General features: G+C 40.2%; 1 protein-coding gene and 2 long non-coding RNA genes across 4 annotated transcripts in view; 1 reads left to right on the plus strand and 2 right to left on the minus strand.

Moving 5' to 3' along the window:
* Nucleotides 1–18,827, minus strand: part of LOC144377865 (uncharacterized) — a 57,600-nt gene extending 38,773 nt beyond the window's left edge. The window contains exon 1 of the long non-coding RNA XR_013439097.1: nt 18,773–18,827. This is a non-coding gene — a long non-coding RNA (uncharacterized LOC144377865). The remainder of the gene's footprint in view (nt 1–18,772) is intronic.
* LOC144377866 (uncharacterized) lies at nt 4,957–18,734 on the minus strand. 2 transcript variants are annotated; one of them, XR_013439098.1, is made up of 4 exons: nt 16,962–18,734; nt 15,757–15,874; nt 7,096–7,221; nt 4,957–5,802 (listed from the first exon to the last, which is right to left on the minus strand). It is a non-coding gene; the product is annotated as an uncharacterized LOC144377866 (long non-coding RNA). The 2 variants fall into 2 exon arrangements; XR_013439099.1 differs by lacking the exon at nt 15,757–15,874 and having other exon boundaries at nt 16,962–18,732.
* Nucleotides 9,580–10,521, plus strand: Or10g3 (olfactory receptor family 10 subfamily G member 3). Its single transcript, XM_005341485.2, has one exon. The coding sequence runs from the start codon at nt 9,580–9,582 to the stop codon at nt 10,519–10,521; it is 942 nt and encodes a 313-aa protein (XP_005341542.2).
* Nucleotides 18,828–21,989: the final 3,162 nt, after the last annotated feature.

Below are 21,989 nucleotides of genomic sequence, written 5' to 3' on the forward strand. Positions count from 1 at the left end.
GTCTCATCTGTAAAATAAGGATATTCATATCCACCTCAATATTTTTGGATATAAATTAAATAAATTAGCATATGTAAAGCTCTTAAACATAATAAGCATGAAATAAATGATAATAAGCATCATCATCCTTGCTCAGTACTAGTAGTTTGAATATCTGAAGATTCCAAATCAGGAAATGTCAAAAACTTGAGAACTGGGGCTACAGTCTAAGATGGCCAATCCTGGATATCTGTGAAACCAGAAAAATTCTCTCTGGTAAAAATGGACACAATCCCCTACAGGAGGCAGAATAAGCCATTCTACTGGAGGTGACCAATGAGACTAAAAAGATACATTTTAAAAGAATTGGCTTTTCATCAAAGGAAGACATAAAGAAACAAAGATGGAGATCCACTGAGTAACCACAATGTTACAGCACCCAATTTGGACCAAATGATGTCTCTTTCTGATGGGGAAAATAAAATTTCCCAGTCCCCAGAGCTATCTTCCAATTAGATTCACTCCCAGTTTCTGACCAGTCCAAGGCTCCATGAGGTCTGGCTCTGTGGCAGGTCCTGTTTTCTAATCTGGCTGTTAGTAGTTATATATTTTGAACTTTTCACCTTTAAATATAAAATGGAGTCTATTACTTAAGCTAATCTTGATGTATTTCTGTTCTTTGTCACCTAAAAAAATCAAGACAATAATCAAAATCATCTTTATTAATTTGGTCATTTAAAGATTACCTCCCAGAATCATGCAGAAAAAGACAAGAGGAGGAAAAAATGGATTTCCCAAGTTGCTCCTTGGTTTAAAGATGATATTTGTGAGGAAGGAAACACAGATCCAAAGTCAACAACAAGCTCACCAAAGACTGTCCCACCTGACATTATAAAATTTTTAAAAGTTAGAAAACTAAGGAGTCTCCCAGGAAACAGATTATGGATATTAATCTTGCCTTACCACAGGGTGCTATTATAATATTCCCTGAGCTAAAGGTCTCACACACCATAACTGACCCTCGGGAAAACAAAAGAAGCAACAGAACTCAGAAGGGACCAATTTATTTTTTTTTTTTTTTTTTTTTTTTAAAGAGAGAGTGAGAGAGACAGAGAGAGAGAGAGAGAGAGAGAGAGAGAATTTTAACATTTATTTATTTTTTCTTAGTTCTTGGCGGACACAACATCTTTGTTGGTATGTGGTGCTGCTGAGGATCGAACCCGGGCCGCACGCATGCTAGGCGAGCGCGCTACCGCTTGAGCCACATCCCCAGCCCCAGAAGGGACCAATTTAGTAGTTACCTTCAGTAGGAGCCACAAATCTTCCCCCAGTTCAAAAGGAAGCTGGGAGAATATCTACAAAAAGCAGGCAAATAAAAAGTAATTCAAGTTTCAGTAGTTGGATTTGGACTTTGATCCAGCCAGAACTGGTTGAATCTCCTGCCATGAGCTCTTCATAAGAACAACTGCTGGCCCTATGAGTTACTGACATCTCTAGCAACAGATTTGCATTCCTTCCCACAGATTGCAAAAGGATTTCCAGTGGATGCTGATACCATCAGGTGAGGGTTACTTTTTTCCTCTCCAACTAGCACCTGCCACTGTCCTAATTCCATTTCCCAGAGTTAACTATCTCCTCCAAGCTTGATTACTAATTTACAGTGGTACTAAAAGGAGAAAAAGACCCCCAAATATAGAGTAAGTATTAGATATAGACAATGTTAGGTCCAAACACTGTATAAGAGGTTTCTCCACTCTTAGTCACCTCATTAGTCAATGTCTTTCTTTATTTACTTGGTATAGTTTTCTTTCTGGTCTCATAGAAATTTTCTTTCTGTTCTGCTATATTTAACTATATAAAGTACCAATTAGCCTTCTTTTTGGGGGGTGTTGGGGGTACCAGAGATTGAGCTCAGGGATACTTGGCCACTGAGCCACATCACCAGCCCTATTTTGTATTTTTTATTTAGAGACAGAGTCTCACTGAGTTGCTTAGCACCTTGGTTTTACTCAGGCTGACTTTGAACTCATGATGCTCCTGCCTCATCCTTACAAGCTGCTGGGATTACAGGCATGTGCCACCACACCCGGCCCATTTAGCCTTCTTAATTCATTCACCGCCCATTTTTTTAATATTTATTTTTTAGCTCTAGGTGGACACAATGTCTTTATTTTACTTTATGTGGTGCTGAGGATCAAACTCAGTGCCTCCCACATGCGCTTTGCCTCTGATCCACAACCCCAGCCCTCATTGCCCATTTTTAATACCCCACCAGACAAGGAAAGAGCATCTTGCTGTTCTGTGGCAACTCCAACTTTGCTCCAATCTGTGTGGCCTTGCCAGATCCCTTCTCCCACTTGTAAGACAAGTTTTCTGCCCCAAATTTAAAGGGTTAATGTGCATAAAGTTGTAATCTGATTTCTATATTAGTGAATATTTTAAACAGGCAACTCAAACTTATTGCTAGTAAGGGTTTCATGTTTTAATGGATGCTATTAATATCATGTCTCAATTTAGTACCCCAGTGTTTTCTCATTACATATGTATAGACTCATTCAATGTAACTCATCTTTAGATTATTTTAAGCTTAAATGTGTCATTATAAAAATCAGAAAAGGGCAGTAGGTAACATTAGTTTTCTAAATATTTGAAATTCTTTTTAGAAATAAAAAGAAAAGAAAATGTGCTTTGAGTCGGTTTTCAGAAAAAGAACTTTTCTAAGTTTTCTTTATGGTCACTTGAGAAATAGGCTGACTACAGTAAGGGATGTATTTCGGAACAAGAAGCAAACAAATTGGGCCAGGGTTGTGGCTCAGTGGCAGAGCATACATGAGGCACTGGATTCCATCCTCAACACCACATAAAAACAAATAAAGGTATTTTATTTTAAAAAAGAAGAAGAAGAAGTAAACAAATCATCTGCTGAAATGGAGCTGAGCTTCTACCCTTTGCCTCATTAGAAGGTGTCCAGATAGATGTTGGGGTGCACTCCTGTAATCCCAGATACTCGGTAGGCTGAGGCAGTGGAATCCTAAATTCAAGTCCATCCTCAGGAACTTAGAGAGACGCTGTCTCAAAATAGAATTTTTTAAAAGCTGGGACTGTAGCTCAGTGGTAGAGAGCCCTGGATTCAATCCTCAGTACTGCAAAAAGGAGGAGGAGGAGGAGAAGAAAAACAGGAGGAGGAGCAGTAATGGAAGTTGGAGGAGATGGGAAGTAGAAGGAGGAGGAGGAGGAGGAGGAGGAGGAGGAGGAGGAGGAGGAGGAGGAGGAGGAGGAGGAGGAGAAGAAGAAGAGGAGGAGGAGGAGGAAGAGGAGAAGAAGAAGAAGAAGAAGAAGAGGAAGAAGAAGAAGAAGAAGAAGAAGAAGAAGAAGAAGAAGAAGAAGAAGAAGAAGAGGAGGAGGAGGAGGAGGAGGAGGAGGAGGAGGAGGAGGAGGAGGAGGAGGAGGAGGAGAAAGTAAATGAAAATGGGAAGAAGAAGAAGGAAAGGAAAAGGAAGAAAAAGAATCAGCACATTGTGAGTAGAATAGAATTCCCTGTGAACAGGAAATTTTGTAGAAGAAATAATCCCTGCCAGATAGTAATTCAAAGAACATTTTCTAACACAAGCATGACATTAGTATAAAAATATAAGGAAAAAATAACTAGGGCACTCTACAAAATTATTTAGGAAAATATGTTTTGTTTTGCTTTGTCTTAAGGAGTCATTGAAAATTAAAAAGGCAATCTAAAAGAGATACATAATCAGGAAAGAAAGAGTAAAACTTTATCAATGTGTCCTTATTTCTGCCCAAAGGAAAAAAATGATGTATCTGAAGTGAATGTTGAAGCATTCCCTTAGACAAAGGTATGTGTGATTCACCAGACGTAACTCATCAGAATCTATTTCAGCCTAAATTAATTGTGCTCCATCAAATTCACTTTTCTCTCATCCAACACCCAGAAATACATAGCTGATTTCTAATTTTATTTCCAATTATTAATAAATAGGTACCCTGGGTAGTAGACACATCATTTTAATCATAGAAAAGAGATCCTCCACTGCAGATGAATAAATGTGTTGTTTTTATAAATCATTTTCTCAAGTACTTGAGTATGAATTGAATTCCCAGAGCTTGGTTCCCCTAAGGAGACATGACTAAATAATGCTTCCAAATCTGAAAAACTTAACATCAGACCTCAGTGATCCCAGAAAGATAAGCACCCAGAGTAGAACAGTCGCCTAAACTCATTCAGCCCAGAATCACTGGGCACAGCCGTGAATTTCTCAAGAACTTGGATGGGAATGTGAGCCCTCTGCACTCCCTGAAGTTGGGAGTGAGAGGAGTCTGCTCTGATGGCTCTGTCAGCTGGAAAAGCAGCGTGGTCACCTTTTTGAAGTTCAGCCATTACTGCTCCCTATGATTAAAATATTTAAAACTGAAAAAATGTTACCACTTTTCATTCATTTGACAGAGGACAAATGGCATGGGATTAAAGAATTTACTGCTTCTTTGAGGAGAATCCCATAGCAGAGGTGGTTAACTAATGAGAGCTAAGCTTGACAGAGCATGGGTATAACGGATTTACAGTGTTTAAAGATTGTGGACTATGACCACCCTTTATTGTCAATAGATCTTGCCAGACTTAGGTCCACAGAGTCATTCCCCATCCTCATAGCTCCAATGAGGAAATCACCGAGAGTCACTCAGACCAAGAAGCAAGAAAATGACCAAGATTCATTATAATATCCATATTTGGGGTTTTCAGTCAGAAGCAGGACCATTGGTCCATAATGTCTTATTCCTTGACGAAGTTGTCATTCACCTGTTCTCACAGCCCTCTCACCCAGGGCAGAATGCTATCCTGCCCAGCAGTGAAGTGGAGGATCCGTTTAATTAGGGAGCTTCTGACATCCTGTTAATCTCAGTCTCCTCCTTCTGAGTAAAAGCAAACCAGTCCAGAGGGGAAAAAAAAATTAATCAAGCCATTTCAACTTCTTTGACATCCCACCTAAAATGCTTTTCTTTATTCAGAATTTTAAATTTTTAATTGGCAAATAACAATTGTGTATTTGGGGAGATATAACACATTTTTCTGATATAGGTATACATTGTAGATGGTTACACCACACTAATTAACATATCCATCACCTCACATATTTTTTTTGTGGTGAGAACATTTAAAATCCACTCATTTAGCAATTTTTAAATACACACTAAATTATTATCAATCATGCTCACAATGTTGTGCAAATAGATTTTCAAAACTCATTCCTCCTAAGAGGAAGTGAGGGGAAAGGGGGAAAAAAACAAGGGGGAGAAATGAATTACAGTAGATGGGGTAGAGAGAGACGATGGGAGGGGAGGGGAGGGGAGGGGGGATAGCAGAGGATAGGAAAGGCAGCAGAATACAACAGACATGAGTATGGCAATATGCAAATCAATGGAAGTGTAACTGATGTGATTCTGCAATCTGTATACGGGGTAAAAATGGGAGTTCATAACCCACTTGAATCAAATGTATGAAATATGATATGTCAAGAACTATGTAATGTTTTGAACAACTAATAATAAAAATTTTTAAAAACTCATTCCTCCTATCCCACTGAAACTTTGCACCCTTTGATCAAATTTCCCCATTTACCATTGCAACCCCCAGCCTCTAGTGTGTCAGTTTTATTTTACTAGTATAATGTCCTCCAGGTTCATTCTTATTTTCACAAATGACAGAATTTCCTTCTCCTTTAAGGTCAAGAAATATTCCATTGCATATATGTACCATGTCTTCTTTATCCCTTCATCCATGGGGTTGATTCTGTATCTTGGCTATTGTGAATAATGCTGCAATGAACAAGAGAGTTCAGATTTATCTTCAACACACTGCGTTCAATTCCCCTGGATACAGATCCAGAAGTGAGATGTCAGATCATGGCAATGGTACTTTAAGTTTTGTTTTTTCTTTTAATATTTATTTTTTTAGTTGTAATTGGACACAATACATTTATTTTATTTATTTATTTTTATGTGGTGCTGAGGATCGAACCCAGGGCCTCGCATGTGCTAAGCAAGCACTCTACCGCTGAGCCACAACCCCAGCCCAAGTTTTTAGTTTTTTGAGAAAAACTTCATACTCTTTGTTATGGTTGAAGTTTTAGATGTCTCCCAAAAGCTCATGTGTGAGACAATGTAAGAAAGTATAGAGGTGAAATGACTGGGCTATGAGAGCCTTAACCCAATCAGTGCATTAATCCCTTGAAGGGGGATTCACTGAGTGGTAGCATAGGCATACAGTATGTAACTAAAGGAGTTGGGTCATTGGTGGGGACAGATTTTTGTCCTTGGTAAGAGGAGAAGTCAGTCAGTCAATCAGTCTCTCTCTCTCTCTCTCTCTCTCTCTCTCTCTCTCTCTCTCTCTCTCTCTCTCTCCTGGTATGATGTCATAGCTGCTTTCACCAGGATGTTCTGCCACACCTCTGGCCCTGAGCAGTAGAGTTGACTATCTGTGGACTGAAGCTTCTGAAACTGTGAACCTCAAAAGAAACTTTCCCTCCTCTAAAATTGTTCTTGTCAGGTTTTGGGGGTCACAGCCACGACTAAAACACTGTTTTTCATAATGGTTATGCTAATTTACATTCCCACAATAGTGGTAAAAGGGTTTCCTTTTGTCTCCATCCTCACCAACACTTATTGTCTTTAACAGGCTTTTGCTTTATTGTTAGCATTGGTTGTTTGAAGTACTCAGGATCAAATCCAGGACCTCAGGCTGCTAGGTAAGCAAGCACTCCACCACTGAGCTACACCTCCAGCCTCTCCTGTCTCTATAATAACCACTGTAACATGTGTCAGGTGATATCTCACTGTGGTTTTAATTTACATTTCCCTTATGATTAGAAATTTTTAGCACTTTTTATAAAACTGTTGGTGATTACTACGTCTTCTTTTGAAAAAAATGTCAATTTTTAAAAAATATTTTTAGTAGTAGATGAACACGATACCTTTATTTTATTTTCTTATTTTTGTATGGTGCTGAGGATTGAAACCTTTGCCCAGCTTTTAATCAGGTTATTTTTTTGCTACTGAGTCGAGTTCCACATATATTTTGGATATTAACCCCTTTTCAGATGTCTGATTTACCTGTATATTCTCTGTCTGTGGATTGTTGCCTCACTATTACTTGTTTCTTTGGCAGCCCAGAAGCTTTTTGGTTTGATGCATTCCTATTTGTCCATTTTTGGTTTTGTTCCCTATGCTTTCAGGGTCCTATGGAAAAAGAAATCATTGCCAAAATCAATGTTGTGGAGCTTCCTCCATGCTTTTGTTTTTTGTCATTGTTGGTAGTGGTGGTGGTGGTGGTGGTAGTTTCAGTTTCAGGTCTTACATTTAAGTCTTTAACTGATTTTAGTACATTTTTTTCCTGCAGTAATAGAGAACAAACCCAGCGCCTTGCACATACCAGGCAAATGTTCTACCCCTGAGCTATGCCCCTGCCCCATTTTGATTTTTGTATATAGTATGAAATAAGGGTCCAGTTTTGTTCTTCTGCACATGGATATACAGTTAGCCCAACAGCATTTATTGACAGAACTATTCTTTCCCCGTAGTGGAACCACAAAAGAGTCCAAATGGCCAAAGCAATCTTAAACAAAAATAAATAAATAAAGCTAAGGGGCTGGGGTTGTGGCACAGTGTCATGAAGCGCTTGCCTAGCGTGTGTGAAGCACTGGGTTTGATCCTCAGCACCTCATGTAAATAAATGAATAAAAGTTCCTTCATGCCTCTTTTCTTTTTTCTCTCCTCTCTTCCTTTACTGGGTCTCAAAGCTAAAAAAAAAAAAAAAAAAAAAAAAAAAAAAATGCTGAAGGTATCACACCACCTGATTTCAAAATGTATTACCAGCCAGGCACTCTTGTACACACCTCCAATCCCCCTGGCTTGGGAGGCTGAGTTAGGATGAATATTTTGTTCAAGGCCAACCTGAGGAACTTAGTGACTGTCTCAAAATAAAAAATTTTAAAATGACTGGGGATATAACTCACTGGTAGAGTGCCCTGGGTTCAATCCCCAGTACAAAAAATAAATAAATAATAGAGAGAGAAAAATGTAATCTTTTCTTCACCTGAAGAAATGCTAATCAAGGGATTAGACTAAAGTGTTTGTTGCGGGCGGGCAGGTTGTTACTGAGGATTGAACACAGGAGCACCTTATCACTGGGCTACATCCCCAGTCTTTTTTCTTTTGAAACAGGGTTTTCCTAAGTTGTCAAGGCTGCCCTCAAATCTGTGATCCTCCTACTTCAATCTCCCAAATTGCTGGGACAACAGAAGTCCCCCACCACATCAGGCTTGGACTAAGAATTTAAAAATAATTCTTCCACACAGAGCTTGTTTTCTCTGCACTAGCTACCCTCTCATCCTGTTCTCCTTACCTTCTCTAATCATCCTTGCTTTTCCTCCCCACCAACCCCATAACCGAGATTTAACTCAGGGGCTCTCAACCACTGAGCCACAACCCCAGCCCTATTTGGTATTTTATTTAGAGACAGGGTCTCACTGAGTTACTTGGTGCCTTGCTTTTGCTGAGGCTGGCTTTGAACTCGTGATCCTCCTGCCTCAGCCTCCCAAGCCACTAGGATTACAGGCATGCACCACCGCACCCAGCCCTTTCTTTTCCTTTAATCTCTGACTTCTCACTATAGCCATGCCTCTTTTCTTTTTTCTCTCCTCTCTTCCTTTACTGGGTCTCAAGGCTGAATGATTACAAATGAGGCAAGTGAAATCCCAAGCACCGGGCACCAACCATCGTGCACGCTGGTGTTTGCACTCAGTTTATTTATACACTTACAGCCTCCTGGTATTTTATTCCTTTGAACTGGTGAGAACTTGGACAAAATATTTGCATCAAGCAGCATCAAGCAGTGTCACTCACAAGTAGCCATTCGAACAAAATTCTATTTCATTCTCTCTATAACAATGGGGGGAAAGGAGTTCCCTCATTTCCCATGTAAGTTTTTGCCCTGGCAGAGATACGAATGAGACAGTGTCCTCTAAAAGATTCCGAACGCAGAGAGCATCTCAGGCAGCAAATCCCTTTCCCATACACATCCTATGTCCAGGAAACCCTGGCCTATGCTGAAATAACAGTCAATCACTATGTCTCATAGACTTCTAGAATAGTTTTCCAGGTGCAAACCCCTAGACACAAACTTTTTCTATTGAGGCTTTGCCATCTTAGCATCAAAGCAGCTACAGATGATATGTAAATAAATGAACATGGCTGTGTTCCAGTAAAATTTTTTTTTTATATTTATTTTTTAGTTCTCAGCGGACACAACATCTTTGGTGGTATGTGGTGCTGAGGATCGAACCCCGGCTGCACGCATGCCAGGCGAGCGTGCTACCACTTGAGCCACATCCCCAGCCCCCAGTAAAATTTTATTTACAAAACTCTTGCCAGAGAACATAGCTTCTCCTGATTGGCCATCTCTCTACAGAACAGAGGAACTTCTCTGCTACTGCCCCAGATCTCTATTATCTCTTTCTCTAGTTTCTCTTCACTTCCCTCTCACCTCTGTGCTAACTCCTATTTTGTCCATTCTCTAGGAAAAGATTGCTTCAGGAGATGCAAAGAGTCAACCACACACTGTTGACTGAGTTCATCCTGACAGGAATTCCCTACCCACCCAGGCTAAGGACACTCCTTTTTGTGTTCTTTTTGTTAATCTACATCCTGACTCAGCTGGGGAATCTCCTTATTCTGATCACTGTCTGGACAGACCCACAGCTCCATGCCCGCCCCATGTATATCTTCCTTGGTGTCCTCTCCCTCATCGACATGGGCATCTCCTCCATCATTGTCCCTCGCCTCATGATGAATTTCACGTCAGCCATCAAACCCATCCTGTTCGCTGGCTGTGTGGCTCAACTTTATTTCTATCACTTTCTGGGAAGCACCCAATGTTTCCTCTACACCTTGATGGCCTACGACAGGTACCTGGCCATATGCCAGCCCTTGCGCTACCCTGTGCTCATGACTGCTAAGCTCAGTACCTTGCTTGCCTCTGGGGCTTGGATGGCTGGTTCCATTCATGGGGCTCTCCAGGCCATTCTAACCTTCCGCCTGCCCTATTGTGGTCCCAACCGGGTCGATTACTTCTTCTGTGACATTCCTGCCGTTCTGAGGCTGGCCTGTGCTGATACCACAGTCAACGAGCTGGTGACCTTTGTGGACATTGGGGTGGTGGTTGCCAGCTGTTTCTCTCTGATCCTCCTCTCCTACATTCAGATCATTAGGGCCATCCTCAGAATCCGTACAGCTGATGGGCGCCGCCGGGCCTTCTCAACCTGTGGGGCCCATGTAACTGTGGTCACCGTGTACTACGTGCCCTGTGCCTTCATCTACCTGAGGCCTGGGACCAATAGTCCCCTGGATGGGGCAGCTGCTCTGTTCCCCACGACCATCACCCCTTTCCTCAACCCCCTCATCTACACTCTGCGGAACCAAGAGGTGAAGCTAGCCCTGAAGAGAATGATAGGAGGCCCGAGAACCAAGAGCAAGGTTTGAAATGGTCTATCTCCCACTGGGGAAATCTCCACAGGAAGAAATTATTCTAATGTTTAGGTTTAGTGAGTGCCAAGGTCCAGCACCAGTGCGGGGAGTGGGGTTCCAGGGGTCCTGAAGGAAGAGTGGCCTTGGCGAAAGGAGAGTTGGGACCATAGGTTGCAAGTTACAGCAGCCTCCAGAAGAAATCTCTGTTGCCCCTGGAGGGACCTTTATTTTTATACCTTTTTTACAGGTGTTTTTTCAGGTAGTTAATGGAGAGCTTCAAAGCCGGAAACTTTTTTGATTTACATCATTTTCAAGAGTAAAAGTCTTTTCTGACATACATTGATTACCTCAGATATTGAGTACATTGTTCAAAATATTTTTCTGAAACCTTAGCCAATCATAATTAAGATTTTAGGTTTTCACCTCCATCACTAGGTGCTAGGCGACACAACTAGACTACATGACTCCTGACCTATTATTCACTTCTAACTTTAAAGCATACCTATAATTATTTCATTAACCTTTAACTTTAAAGCATACTTATGATTATTGGTAAGCTTTCTTACTTCTAAACTAAAATCCCAGTAAAACACACTTAAAGTAGTGAAAGTCTATTATTTAAAAGCCTACTACTCTGAAGTGCCTCTAAAATACATCTATGTTAATTTTACATTATTCTATTTTTAATTTCCAAGGTAATTTTCTTTTTTCATATGACCTATTAACTGCTTTCTTAAAGAACTTCCTTGATCCTTGGTCAAAGCACACCAATTCTTATGTCTTTGTAATCTATAACTAAAGGGCAGGCTTATGCTTCAACCCATTTGTCATTTATATTAACTATGTGTTTTCCGTTTTCATTGTAAGTTTCTGCGTAAAGCAAAGGGGGGTCTTTTGTTTGGGGGAATGTATTTTTATTAGCCTCTTGTCCTCGAGGGGGATACCATAAGCTACATATTGGTGGTCCTTGCACTGTTGGCACAGCAATTGTTTTTCTGTAGCAAGGCTGTTGTACAGGTTGTGGCTTTAGGATTGGGTTGGGAGGTGGGGGAGCTAGTGTAAATTGTTAACCGTGGGATAAATATTTCTTGTTGTTTGGGCTTGAGGAATAACCCTATTGTTTGTGTTCTGAGAGACATTGAAACACACCTCAAAGCATGTCTCAATTGTATCCTTAATCTCATTCTGGGAATATTCCTGCAATCTGGCAATACGTACTTTTATTTTTGATTGACATATGCCCCGTTATTCATATCACGAGTATCACAAACAAAACACTTAACATTCCCCATGGTTCCGGTTTCCAGCATCCCACATACTGTGACCATGTCAGACAGCGGGTGCAGGAAGTGAGATTCACCAAGTGAGATTTTATCTTCTTGCTTTTTGCCTTTTCTGTGGTCATATTATATCTATACAATAAGATCAAACACAGTTTGCGGTAAAATACAACTTCCTGCAAGTTCTTTGGTGCCCCCTCCAGTTAAACAGCTCCCTGCTGCTACAAGAGTAGAGAGTGAGACTAAAGCCATCCAGAAGACAACAAAAGATGGCATACCTAAACATCCAGAAGACTGGCATACTGAAAGCATCCAATGGGTTTTAAACTCCACCCACAATGGTTGTTCAAGCTCCCTTAGGATAAACTATAATCCTCTTGATGGGGAGTGTTCTTCCATTCTGTTTCAGTTGGATTTATACCTTAGGAGCAAGTGCTAGGCAACAAACTAAAGATGTCATGAGATGTGCATCTTTTATCCCCCACCCCCACCCTGGTACTGGGGATTGAACCCAGGCACACTCTATCACTGAGCCACACTTCCAGTCTGTTTTTAATTTTTCATTTTAAGGCAAGGTCTCACTAAGTTGCCCACACTAGCCTCGAACTTGCAATCCTCCTGCCTCAGCCTCTTGAGTCACTGGGATTATAGGTGGGCTGTTGTGTGCATCTTAATAGGTCTGACTTTGGAGACTTCCTGAGGACACCATGGATGTATGAAGAGAGACTAACATGCTGTTTTAGTCAGCTTTCCATCACTGGGACCAAAATACCTGATATGCATGTAAGAAATAATTTAAAAATTAATTAATTTTTTAAAATACCTGATAAGAACAACTTGGAGAAGAAAAAATTTATTTGGGGCTCACAGTTTCAGAGGTTCAGTCTATGATCAGTCTGTTCCTTTTTTTTAAATATTTTTATAGTTGTAGATGAACACAATATCTTCACTTTTATTTATTTATTTTTATGTAGTGCTGAGGATCAAACCCAGAGCCTCACGCTTGTGAGGCAAGTGCTCTACCACTGAGCTACAACCCCAGCCCTATGGTCAGATCAGTCTGTTCTCTTTCTCTGGGCCTGAGGTTATGGCAGGACATCATGGCAGAAGGGCATATCAGAGGAAAGCTGCTCAGCTCATGGCAACCACGAAACAGAGAGAGAAAAAGGAACCAGGCACTGGGGCTGGGGTTGGGGCTCAGTGGTAGAGTGTTCGTCTAGCATGCACGAGGTACTGGACTTGATCCTCAGCACCACATAAATGTAAAATAAAAATATTGTGTCCACCTAAAACTAAAAAATAATTTTTTTAAAGGAGCTAGGCACAAGTGATGAATTCCAAAGGCATATCCCCAGTGACCTATTTTCTCCAGCCACATCCCACCTGCCTGCAGTTCTCACCCAGTGCAGTGGTCCTTTCAAATTATTAATCCATTGACTAAACTAATCCACTGATTAGGTTATAACCATGAGCTTTCAGGGGACACCTCATATCCAAATCATAGCACACACTTACTCTTTCTTGCCTGCTAAAGGAATAAGCCTTCTCTTAAACTGGTGCTTTCACAAACCAAACCAAATTAATCAATCCAAAAGAAAAATGCAATGAAGTCCAATCAAATGTTTCAATAATAAATTCCCCACACAATAAAAAGTAAATCTCAATATGAAATTTTTCATTAAAATAAAATAGAGAAATTAATCGGGGTGCCAGAATAATTTATACAAATTGGTATTCCATATCAATTTATATGTGTAAGGTTGATGAGCTTTCATGAGTTGATCAGGACCTAAGAAAGGTCCTGGGGAAATTTTGTGCAATAGTTCTGGTTCCAATCCAAGAGCATCCCCAGTTCTGTCCTATTCTACTTCTGCCTCATTCTCAAGCTTTTTAAATTGGATAGTTACCGTAATGAAACCGTGTTATCTATAAAGCAAAGTCAGGGAAGGCAGATAGTCGATTCTGGTCATGTGAATGTTCAGCCCTTAGGGATTAACATGTTCACCTAATAGATGGGAGAGACTGAAAACTAACCATTCTCCCTTAAATGAAACTGACCCACACAATTTCTTAGTACTTTGTTCAGAGAACAGACAATACACTAAGTAACAAATTCCTTAAACTATTATGTGGGGAGCTGCCACACAGGAGAGAGCATGGACCCTTAACCTCGAGGGAGGGAGGTGTGAAAACAGGTGGATCTCACCTCCGCTGATCAGGGGAATGAAGCTCTGGGAGTGGGCATCTGGGCTACACTCCCCTGAAACCCAATCCCTTGCCTCATTGGGTGTCTTCCCCTCAATATATAGGGCTTCAGGCCTGTGTGTGTGTGTGTGTGTGTGTGTGTGTGTGTGTGTGTGTGTGTGTGCGCATGTGCGTGCGTGCGCGCGCGTGCGCTCTCTCTCTCTCTCTCTCTCTGTCTCTCTCTCTGTCTCTCTCTCTCTCTCTCTCTCTCTCTCTCTCTGTCTCTCTCTCTCTGTCTCTCTCTCTCTCTGTCTCTCTCTGTCTCTCTGTCTCTCTGTCTCTCTCTCTCTCTCTCTCTCTCTCTCTCTCTCTCTTGTCTGCCTTTCTTGCTTCCCCTGTGGGGGCTGGGGCCAAGAAGACTCTCTGAACCCCAAGAAAAAGGTATTTTCTCTGTCTCTGTGTAATTCAGTGCCAACCCAATTCATCTATAGTAATCCTGACTGATTTAGTTTAGTGTTGCAGCACTATAATATTGTTTATCAAATGCTTAATCTTTCAAAATATTTAACATATAAAATGGTCAAATAATTAATTATAAAAATAAGCTTACAGGCTGGGGATATAGCTCAGTAGTAGAGCATTTGCCCAAAACTTCAGGCCCTGGATTTGATCCCCAGAATCCTCCCCCAAACCCCAACTCACTCCTGCACACACACACACACACACACACACACACACACACATAAATAAATAAATAAATAAATAAATAAATCTGTATTTCTGAGCCAAAAAAGAAACTTCCAAATTGTATTGTAGTTCTTCCCCCCCCCGCCCGTAATAAGGATTGAACCCAGGAGTGCTTAACCACTGAGTTACATCCTCAGCCCTGTTTTATTTTTATTTTAAGATAGGGTCTCACTAAGTTGCTGAGGCTGGTTTTGAATTTGTGATCTTCCTGTTTCAGTCTCCTGAGATGCCTGGATTACAGGCATGCACCACCACACCCTTCATCTATTATAGTTCTTATTCCCTTTTCAGAGTGGTTAGCATAATTGTGATTATAACTGATACCTTAACAATAAAATAACATTAAAACAATCTGTAGGTGTATAATAAAAATACAGACAAAATGGAACAAATCTGTAGCAAACATTTGTTTACAAGTACATCAGTGGTAGAACACTTACCGAGCATACACAAGACCCTGGGTTTAATCCTAGCTCAATGCGTGGGCCTGTGGGGCAGGGGAATTATACATTGGGCACACAGTAATAGCAATTAGGCTTCCCCCACTCATGAAATTTAGGCCTTAAGCTGTAGGCAGTTCAAATAAGAGCACAAACTATAAAGTTATTTGTTCTTTCTCATATGCCATTATTAAATTTATGTTAAGTTTTAAAATTTCAAAAAAAGTGACAAATCATCTTTTTTAGTGGCAGAGAGCTTGTCTAGCATACATGAGGCTCTCGGTTCAATTCCCAGTATGAAAAAAATATCACAAATTTTGTTTCATTAAGATGATGACCACAACGTGCGGAGACGGGGCGGGCGGGGAAAAAAAAAAAAAAAAGATGATGACCACTTTTTTTATTTTTTGTAGTTGTAGATGGACAACATACCTTTATTTGTTTATTTTTATGTGGTGCTGAGGATGGAACTCAGTGCCTCACATGTGCTAGGCAAGTCCTCTGCCACTGAGCTACAGCCCCAGCCCAAGATGATAACCACTTTTAATCCTTTACTTACAAATATTGTATTTAAAAAAAAGAAATATTTTATAATATACCTTGATTCATTTAGTCAACAAATACTTGTATGATTATCGTGTGTTTGGTGCTGTGTTTGGCAATGGGGAGTACAGTGATAAACGAAGAAGGACAGCTTGCTAATATCAAGTGCATTATCTATGAGAAAAGAGAAACAATTCATAAGTAATGAACAGAAAGATAATGGATAACAACACATGCTATGAAGAAAAGAAAAATAAGAGCCAGATGAAGTGGCACACTCTTATAATCACAGCCGCTCCAAAGGCTGAGGCAGGAGAATTTCAAGTTCAAAGTCAGCCTCAGCAATTTAGTGAGGCCCTAAGCAACTCAGTGAGACCCTGACTAAATAAAATACAAAGAAAGGCTGAGGATGTGGTTCAGTGTGGTTAAGTGCCCCTGAGTATAATCCACAGTGCTAAAAAAAAAAAAGAAAGAAAGAAAGAAAGAAAAAAAGAAAAGAATGATATTTTCAGCAACAAAAAACTGAAAATATAATTTTTTAAAAGGAGAGTTTATTGAGTTTACATTCAGCCAAAAGGTAATGCTATGATCAGGCAGTGTCCCATCACGGTTTTGCTCCCAACGCTAGGAATTGAATCCAGGGTCTCATCTTGAGACAGGGACCCATTCACTTGCCCACACTGGCCTCAAAGTTGTGATCCTCCTGCCTCAGCCACCTCCCAGGTAGCTGTAATTACAGGCATGTGCCACTGTGCCCAGCTATCTGCAGTTCTCTTGACTGTGTCCCCTCTATGTTGGTCACATCCTAAATCTTATAGTCAAATAACTCTAGTACTTTTAGACTCCATACATGCATAAGATGTCCCCCAGGGACTCTTTTTTATAACAACAGAGAAATATTCTTGTCACAGGCTGAGGTATCAGCCATGATAAATTATCCCATGATGTCTGGGATTTTGTTTTAGTCAGCTTTTTCTTCATTGTGACTGAAAGACCCAATAAAATCAAGCATGGTGGTACACAGCTGTAACCCCAGCAACTTGGGAGGCTAAGAAAGGAGGATTGAGGTTTTGAGGCCAGCTTTACAACTTCCCAAGGAGGCCCTAAGCAACTTAGTGAGACACCGACTCAAAATAAAAAATAAAGGACTGGGGATGTAGCTCAGTAGTAGAGTGTCCCTGAGTTAAATTCCCAATATAATAACAATAATAATACCCTGACAAGAACAACATAACAGGAAGAAATGTTTATTTTGGCTCACGGTTTCAGAGGTCTCAGTTTATAGACAGGCAACGTCATAGCTCTGGGCCTGAGATAGGCAGAACATCCTGGTAGAGGGCTTGGAAGAGAAAAGCAACTCCGAATATGGCAATCAGAAAGCAGAAAGAAAGTTCCACTCACCAGGGACAAAATATAAACCACAAAGAAATGCCCCTCCCCAGATACCTCCTTCAGCCACACCCTACCTGCCTACCCAGTTACCACCCAGTTAATCCCTATCAGGGATTAACAGACTGACTGTGGGGCTGAAGATGTGGCTCAGTGGCAGAGTGTTTGCCTAGCACATGTGAGGCACTGGGTTCAATTCCCAGCACCACATATAAATAAATGAATAAAATAAAGGTCCATACATCTAAAAAATATTTAAAAAAAAAAAAAAAAGAGTGACTAGGTAACATTAATCATTTTACCTAAGAAAATTCTTGCATTATCTCGCACATGAGCTTTTGGGGGGACACCTCATATCTAAACCATAACAGATTTGTTTTAAAATAATCCAGTGATGCTGGGCACAGTGGCACAAGCCTGTAATCCCAGAGGCTCGGGAATCTGAGACAGGAGGATCCTGAGTTCAAAGCCAGCCTCAGCAATGAGGAGGCACTAAGCAACTCAGTGAGACCCTATCTCTAAATAAAATACAAAAAAAGGGGGGGCTGGGAATATGGCTCAGTGGCCAAGTGCCCCCTGGCTTCAATCCCTGAACCCAAAAAATAAAAAATAATAAAATAATCCAGTGATTAGGTGCCAGATACAATTTCACACCTATAATGTTACTGTTCAAAAAACAAAATAAAAAGCCTGGGCTGGGGGTATAGCTTAGTGTAGAGTACTTGCCTAGCATGCTCAAGTCCCTCAGTCCAATACCCAGCACTGGAAAAAAAAAAAAAGTCAGAAAATAACATGCTCTGGCTAGGATGTAAACATTTGTGAAAACGTGTACACTATTGGTCTATGATGAAAATGTACAATGGTGCAGCCATTATGGAAAACAGTATGATGGTTCCTCAAAAATTGAAAATAGAATTGCAATATGATCTGTTAACTTATTCCTATGTATATACCCAAATAATTGAAAGCAGAGTCTTCAAAAATAATTGTACATCCCACTCATATTTTGCTGGTGGGACTGCAAATTGGTGCAACCACTCTGGAAAGCAGTATGGAGATTCCTTAGAAAATGAATGGAACCACCTTTTGACCCAATTATCCCACTCCTTGGTTTATACCCAAAGGAATTTAAATCAGCATACTATAGTGATGCAGCCACATCAATGATCATAACAGTTCAATTCACAGTATCTGAACTATGGAACCAACCAAGGTGCCCTTCAACCAGATGAATGGATAAAGAAAATGTGGCACATATACACAATGGAATATTACTCAGCCATAAAGTAGAATGAAATTATAGCATTTGCCAATAAATGGATGGAGACTATCATACTAAGTGAAATAAGCCAATCCCAAAAAACCAAAGGCTGAATATTCTCTCTGATATGCGGATGCTGACTCACAATTGGTGGGAGGGGGGAATGTTCAGGGGATTGGAGGGTGGGGAGGTGGTGAAGGCATTCCTGCACCCAATGTTTAACAAGGTCACAGTGTAGGGGGAGGATGCTGAGGCAGGGCTGCACCATCTGGAAACCGGAACCATTAGGAATGTTAAGTGTTTTGTTTATGATACTCATAATATGAATAATAGGGCATACATCTATCAATAATAAAAGTATGTATTACCTGAGATTGCAGGAAAATTCCCAGAATGAGACTAAGGATACAATTAAGACATACCTTAAGGTGTGTTTCAATATCGCTCAGGATACAAACAATGGTGTTATTCCAAAAGCCTAAGCAACAAGAAATGTTTATCCCATGGTTAATGATTTACACTAAGCCCCACCTCCTTCTAAATCCACAACCTGAACAACAGCCTAGCTACAGAAAAACAATAGCTGTGCCAAAAGTGCAAGGACCACCGTATATAGCTTACTTAATTAAAGGAAGATTATGGTATCCCCCTCGAGGACAAGAAGCTAATAAAAATACATCCCCCCACCAACAGACCCTCCTTTACCTTACACAGGAATTTAAGGTGAAATGGGAAACACATAGTTAATATTAATGGCTAATGAGTTGAGGTGCAGAGTCTGCCCTCTAGTTAAAGAATATAAAGACATAATACTTGGTGTACTTTGACCAAGGATCAAAGAATCTCTTTAAGAAAGCAGTTAAATAGGTCATATGAAAAAAGGAAATTACCTTGGAAATTAAAAATAAAATGATGTAAAATTAACATAAATATATTTTAGAGGCACTTCAGAGGAGTAGGCTTTTAAGTAATAGTCTTTCACTATGTTAAGTGTGTTTTATTGGAACTTCAGTTTAGAAGTAAGAAAGCTTACCAATAATCATAGGTATGTTTTAAAGTTAAAGGTTAATGAAATAATTATAGTTATGCTTTAAAGTTAAAAGTTAATAATAGATCAGGAGGCATGTAGTCGAGTTGCATTGTCTAGCACCTAGTGATTAAGGTAAGAATGTAAAAGCTTAATCATGATTGGCAAAGGTTATAGAAAAATATTTTAAACAATGTACTCAATATCTTAGGTAATCAATGTACGTCAGAAAAGATTGTAACTCGTGAAAATGATGTAAATCAAAGAAGTTTCGGGCTTTGAGGCTACCTGAAAAAACACATGTAAAAAAGCTATAAAAATAGAGGCCCCTCTTAGAAGCAGCAGATTCATCTGGAGGCTGCTTGTAACTTGCAACCTGTCATCCCATCTCTTCTTCTTTCGCCTATGTCACTCATCCTTCAGGACCCCTGGATCCCTGCTGGGGCTGGACTCGGGCAGGGAAGTGGAAGGAAGAGAGAGGGAATGGAAATGGGAAAGACAGTACAATAAATCGGACATAATTTTTCTATGTTCATATACAAATACATAACCAGTGGAACTCCACATCATGTACAACCACAAAAATGGGAAGTTACACTCCATATGTCTATGATATATCAAAATACATTCTACTGTCATGTGTAACTAAAAAGAAGAAATAAAAAATTAAAATAATAATAATAACTTTACATCCATGATCATAACAGCATTATTTACATGATCACAACAGCCAAAAGGTGGAAGCATCACAAGTGCAGACAAATGATTAGATAAACAAAATATGGTATATACATATATTTTAATCAAGGATTATCTTTCCTCATATAGAAAAGAAATTACCAACCAGCCCTGGTGATGCATGCCTGTAATCTCAGCCTCTTGGGAGGCTGAAGCAGGAGGATCCTGAGTTTAAAGCCAGCTTCAGCTATTTAGCAAAGACCTAAGCTACTTAGCAAGATCCTATCTAAAAAAAAAAAAAAAAAAAAAACTTAAAAAGTGCTGGGGATGTGGCTCAGTGGTTAAATGCCCCTGAGTTCAATCACCAATAAGGGAAGAAAAAGCAATTACCAGCCACATGTGGTGGTAATGCCTGTAATTCCAGCACCTTGGGAGGCTGAGGCAGAAGGATCACTAGGAAACTTAATGAGACTCTATCTCAAAATTAAAAAGGTTTTTAAAAGAGGCTGGGATGTAGCTCAATGGTAGAGCACACCTGGGTTCAATCCCCAGTACTTTGAAAAAAGAAGAAAAAGAAAAAGTAACTGACACTTAAAGGACAAAAGAAAGTGAGCCAAACTAACAGCAGAGACTATCTTTCTCAGCCTGAAACTTGAAAGTGAACTCATACGTCCTGTAATACAATGTTTAATTCTAGGGCTGGGGATGTGGCTCAAGCGGTAGCGCGCTCGCCTGGCATGCGTGTGGCCCGGGTTCGATCCTCAGCACCACATACCAACAAAGATGTTGTGTCCGCCGAGAACTAAAAAATAAAAAAAAATGTTTAATTCTAGGTGTCAACTTGACTGGGTGATGGGTCTACCCAGATAGCTATAAAGCATTACAACTAGATAAATCTGTAAAAATGTTTCCAAAAGAGATTGGCCAAGCCTGGGGGATTCTGATGCCAATTAGAATCAGTGGACTGAGTAAGGAAAATCCACCCTCACCTAATATGGGAATTTGCCATCCAAATAGTTGAAAATCCAGAGAGAACAAAAAGACAGAAGAAGAATGAAGTCTCCTTCTCTCTGTTTCTGAGATGATACATGGTACATCCATTCATCATCTTCTGTCCTTTAGAAGCAACTGTGGCCCTCAGATTCCAGAACTTGTACCAGAAGTCCCTGGGATTCTCAGGCCACCAGCCTGAGACCGCAATTTACCTCAACAGCTCCCTTGGTTCCCAGGCCTTCCAATTTGGACAGTGGTACACCACAAGTTTCTCTGGTTCCCAAGTTGCCAACTGAATATCATCAATCTTAGCCTCCCTGATCTCATGGGCCAATTCTAGAGCACTTGCCTCCCATGCAAGAGCCCCTGGGGTTGACCCTAACACTAAAAAATCAAACACATTCAAGGTAAAAATGATAGAATAAAATTGAAAATATTGCACGGATGTAGAAAAGAATTGATTCTAAAAGCTGAAAACTTGGAGGAGCCAGGCTTGGTGGGACATGCCTGTAATCCCAGCAGCACTGAAGGTTCAGGCAGAAGGATCTTGAGTTTAAAGCCTCAGTAATTTAGTGAGGCCCAAAGCAACTCAGCAAGACCCCGTCTCTAAATTATATATATATATATATATATATATATATATATATATATATATATGTACATACATACACACACACATATACATATGTATGTATATATATATAATATATATATATATACACACACACACACACACACACACACATACACATACATACACATGGCTAAGATGTGACTCAGTGGTTAAGCATCCCTAGGTTCAACCCTAGTTAAAAAAAAAAAAAAAACTTTTGGAGGAGATAAAATACAGAGTAGTCAGTATATCAGACAGATTCCCACCTCTCCTGCCTTTCCTGTCACTTCCAGGATAGAATTGCTGTGATGTGGGAAATGTTTCTGGC

The sequence above is a fragment of the Ictidomys tridecemlineatus genome, chromosome 5 (assembly GCF_052094955.1).
Source record: "Ictidomys tridecemlineatus isolate mIctTri1 chromosome 5, mIctTri1.hap1, whole genome shotgun sequence".
In the NCBI taxonomy this organism is placed as follows: domain Eukaryota; kingdom Metazoa; phylum Chordata; class Mammalia; order Rodentia; family Sciuridae; genus Ictidomys; species Ictidomys tridecemlineatus.

Coding starts and splice junctions, on each gene's coding strand:
- Or10g3 (XM_005341485.2), top strand. CDS start 9,580: ATGCAAAGAGTCAACCACACACTGTTGACTGAGTTCATCCTGACAGGA.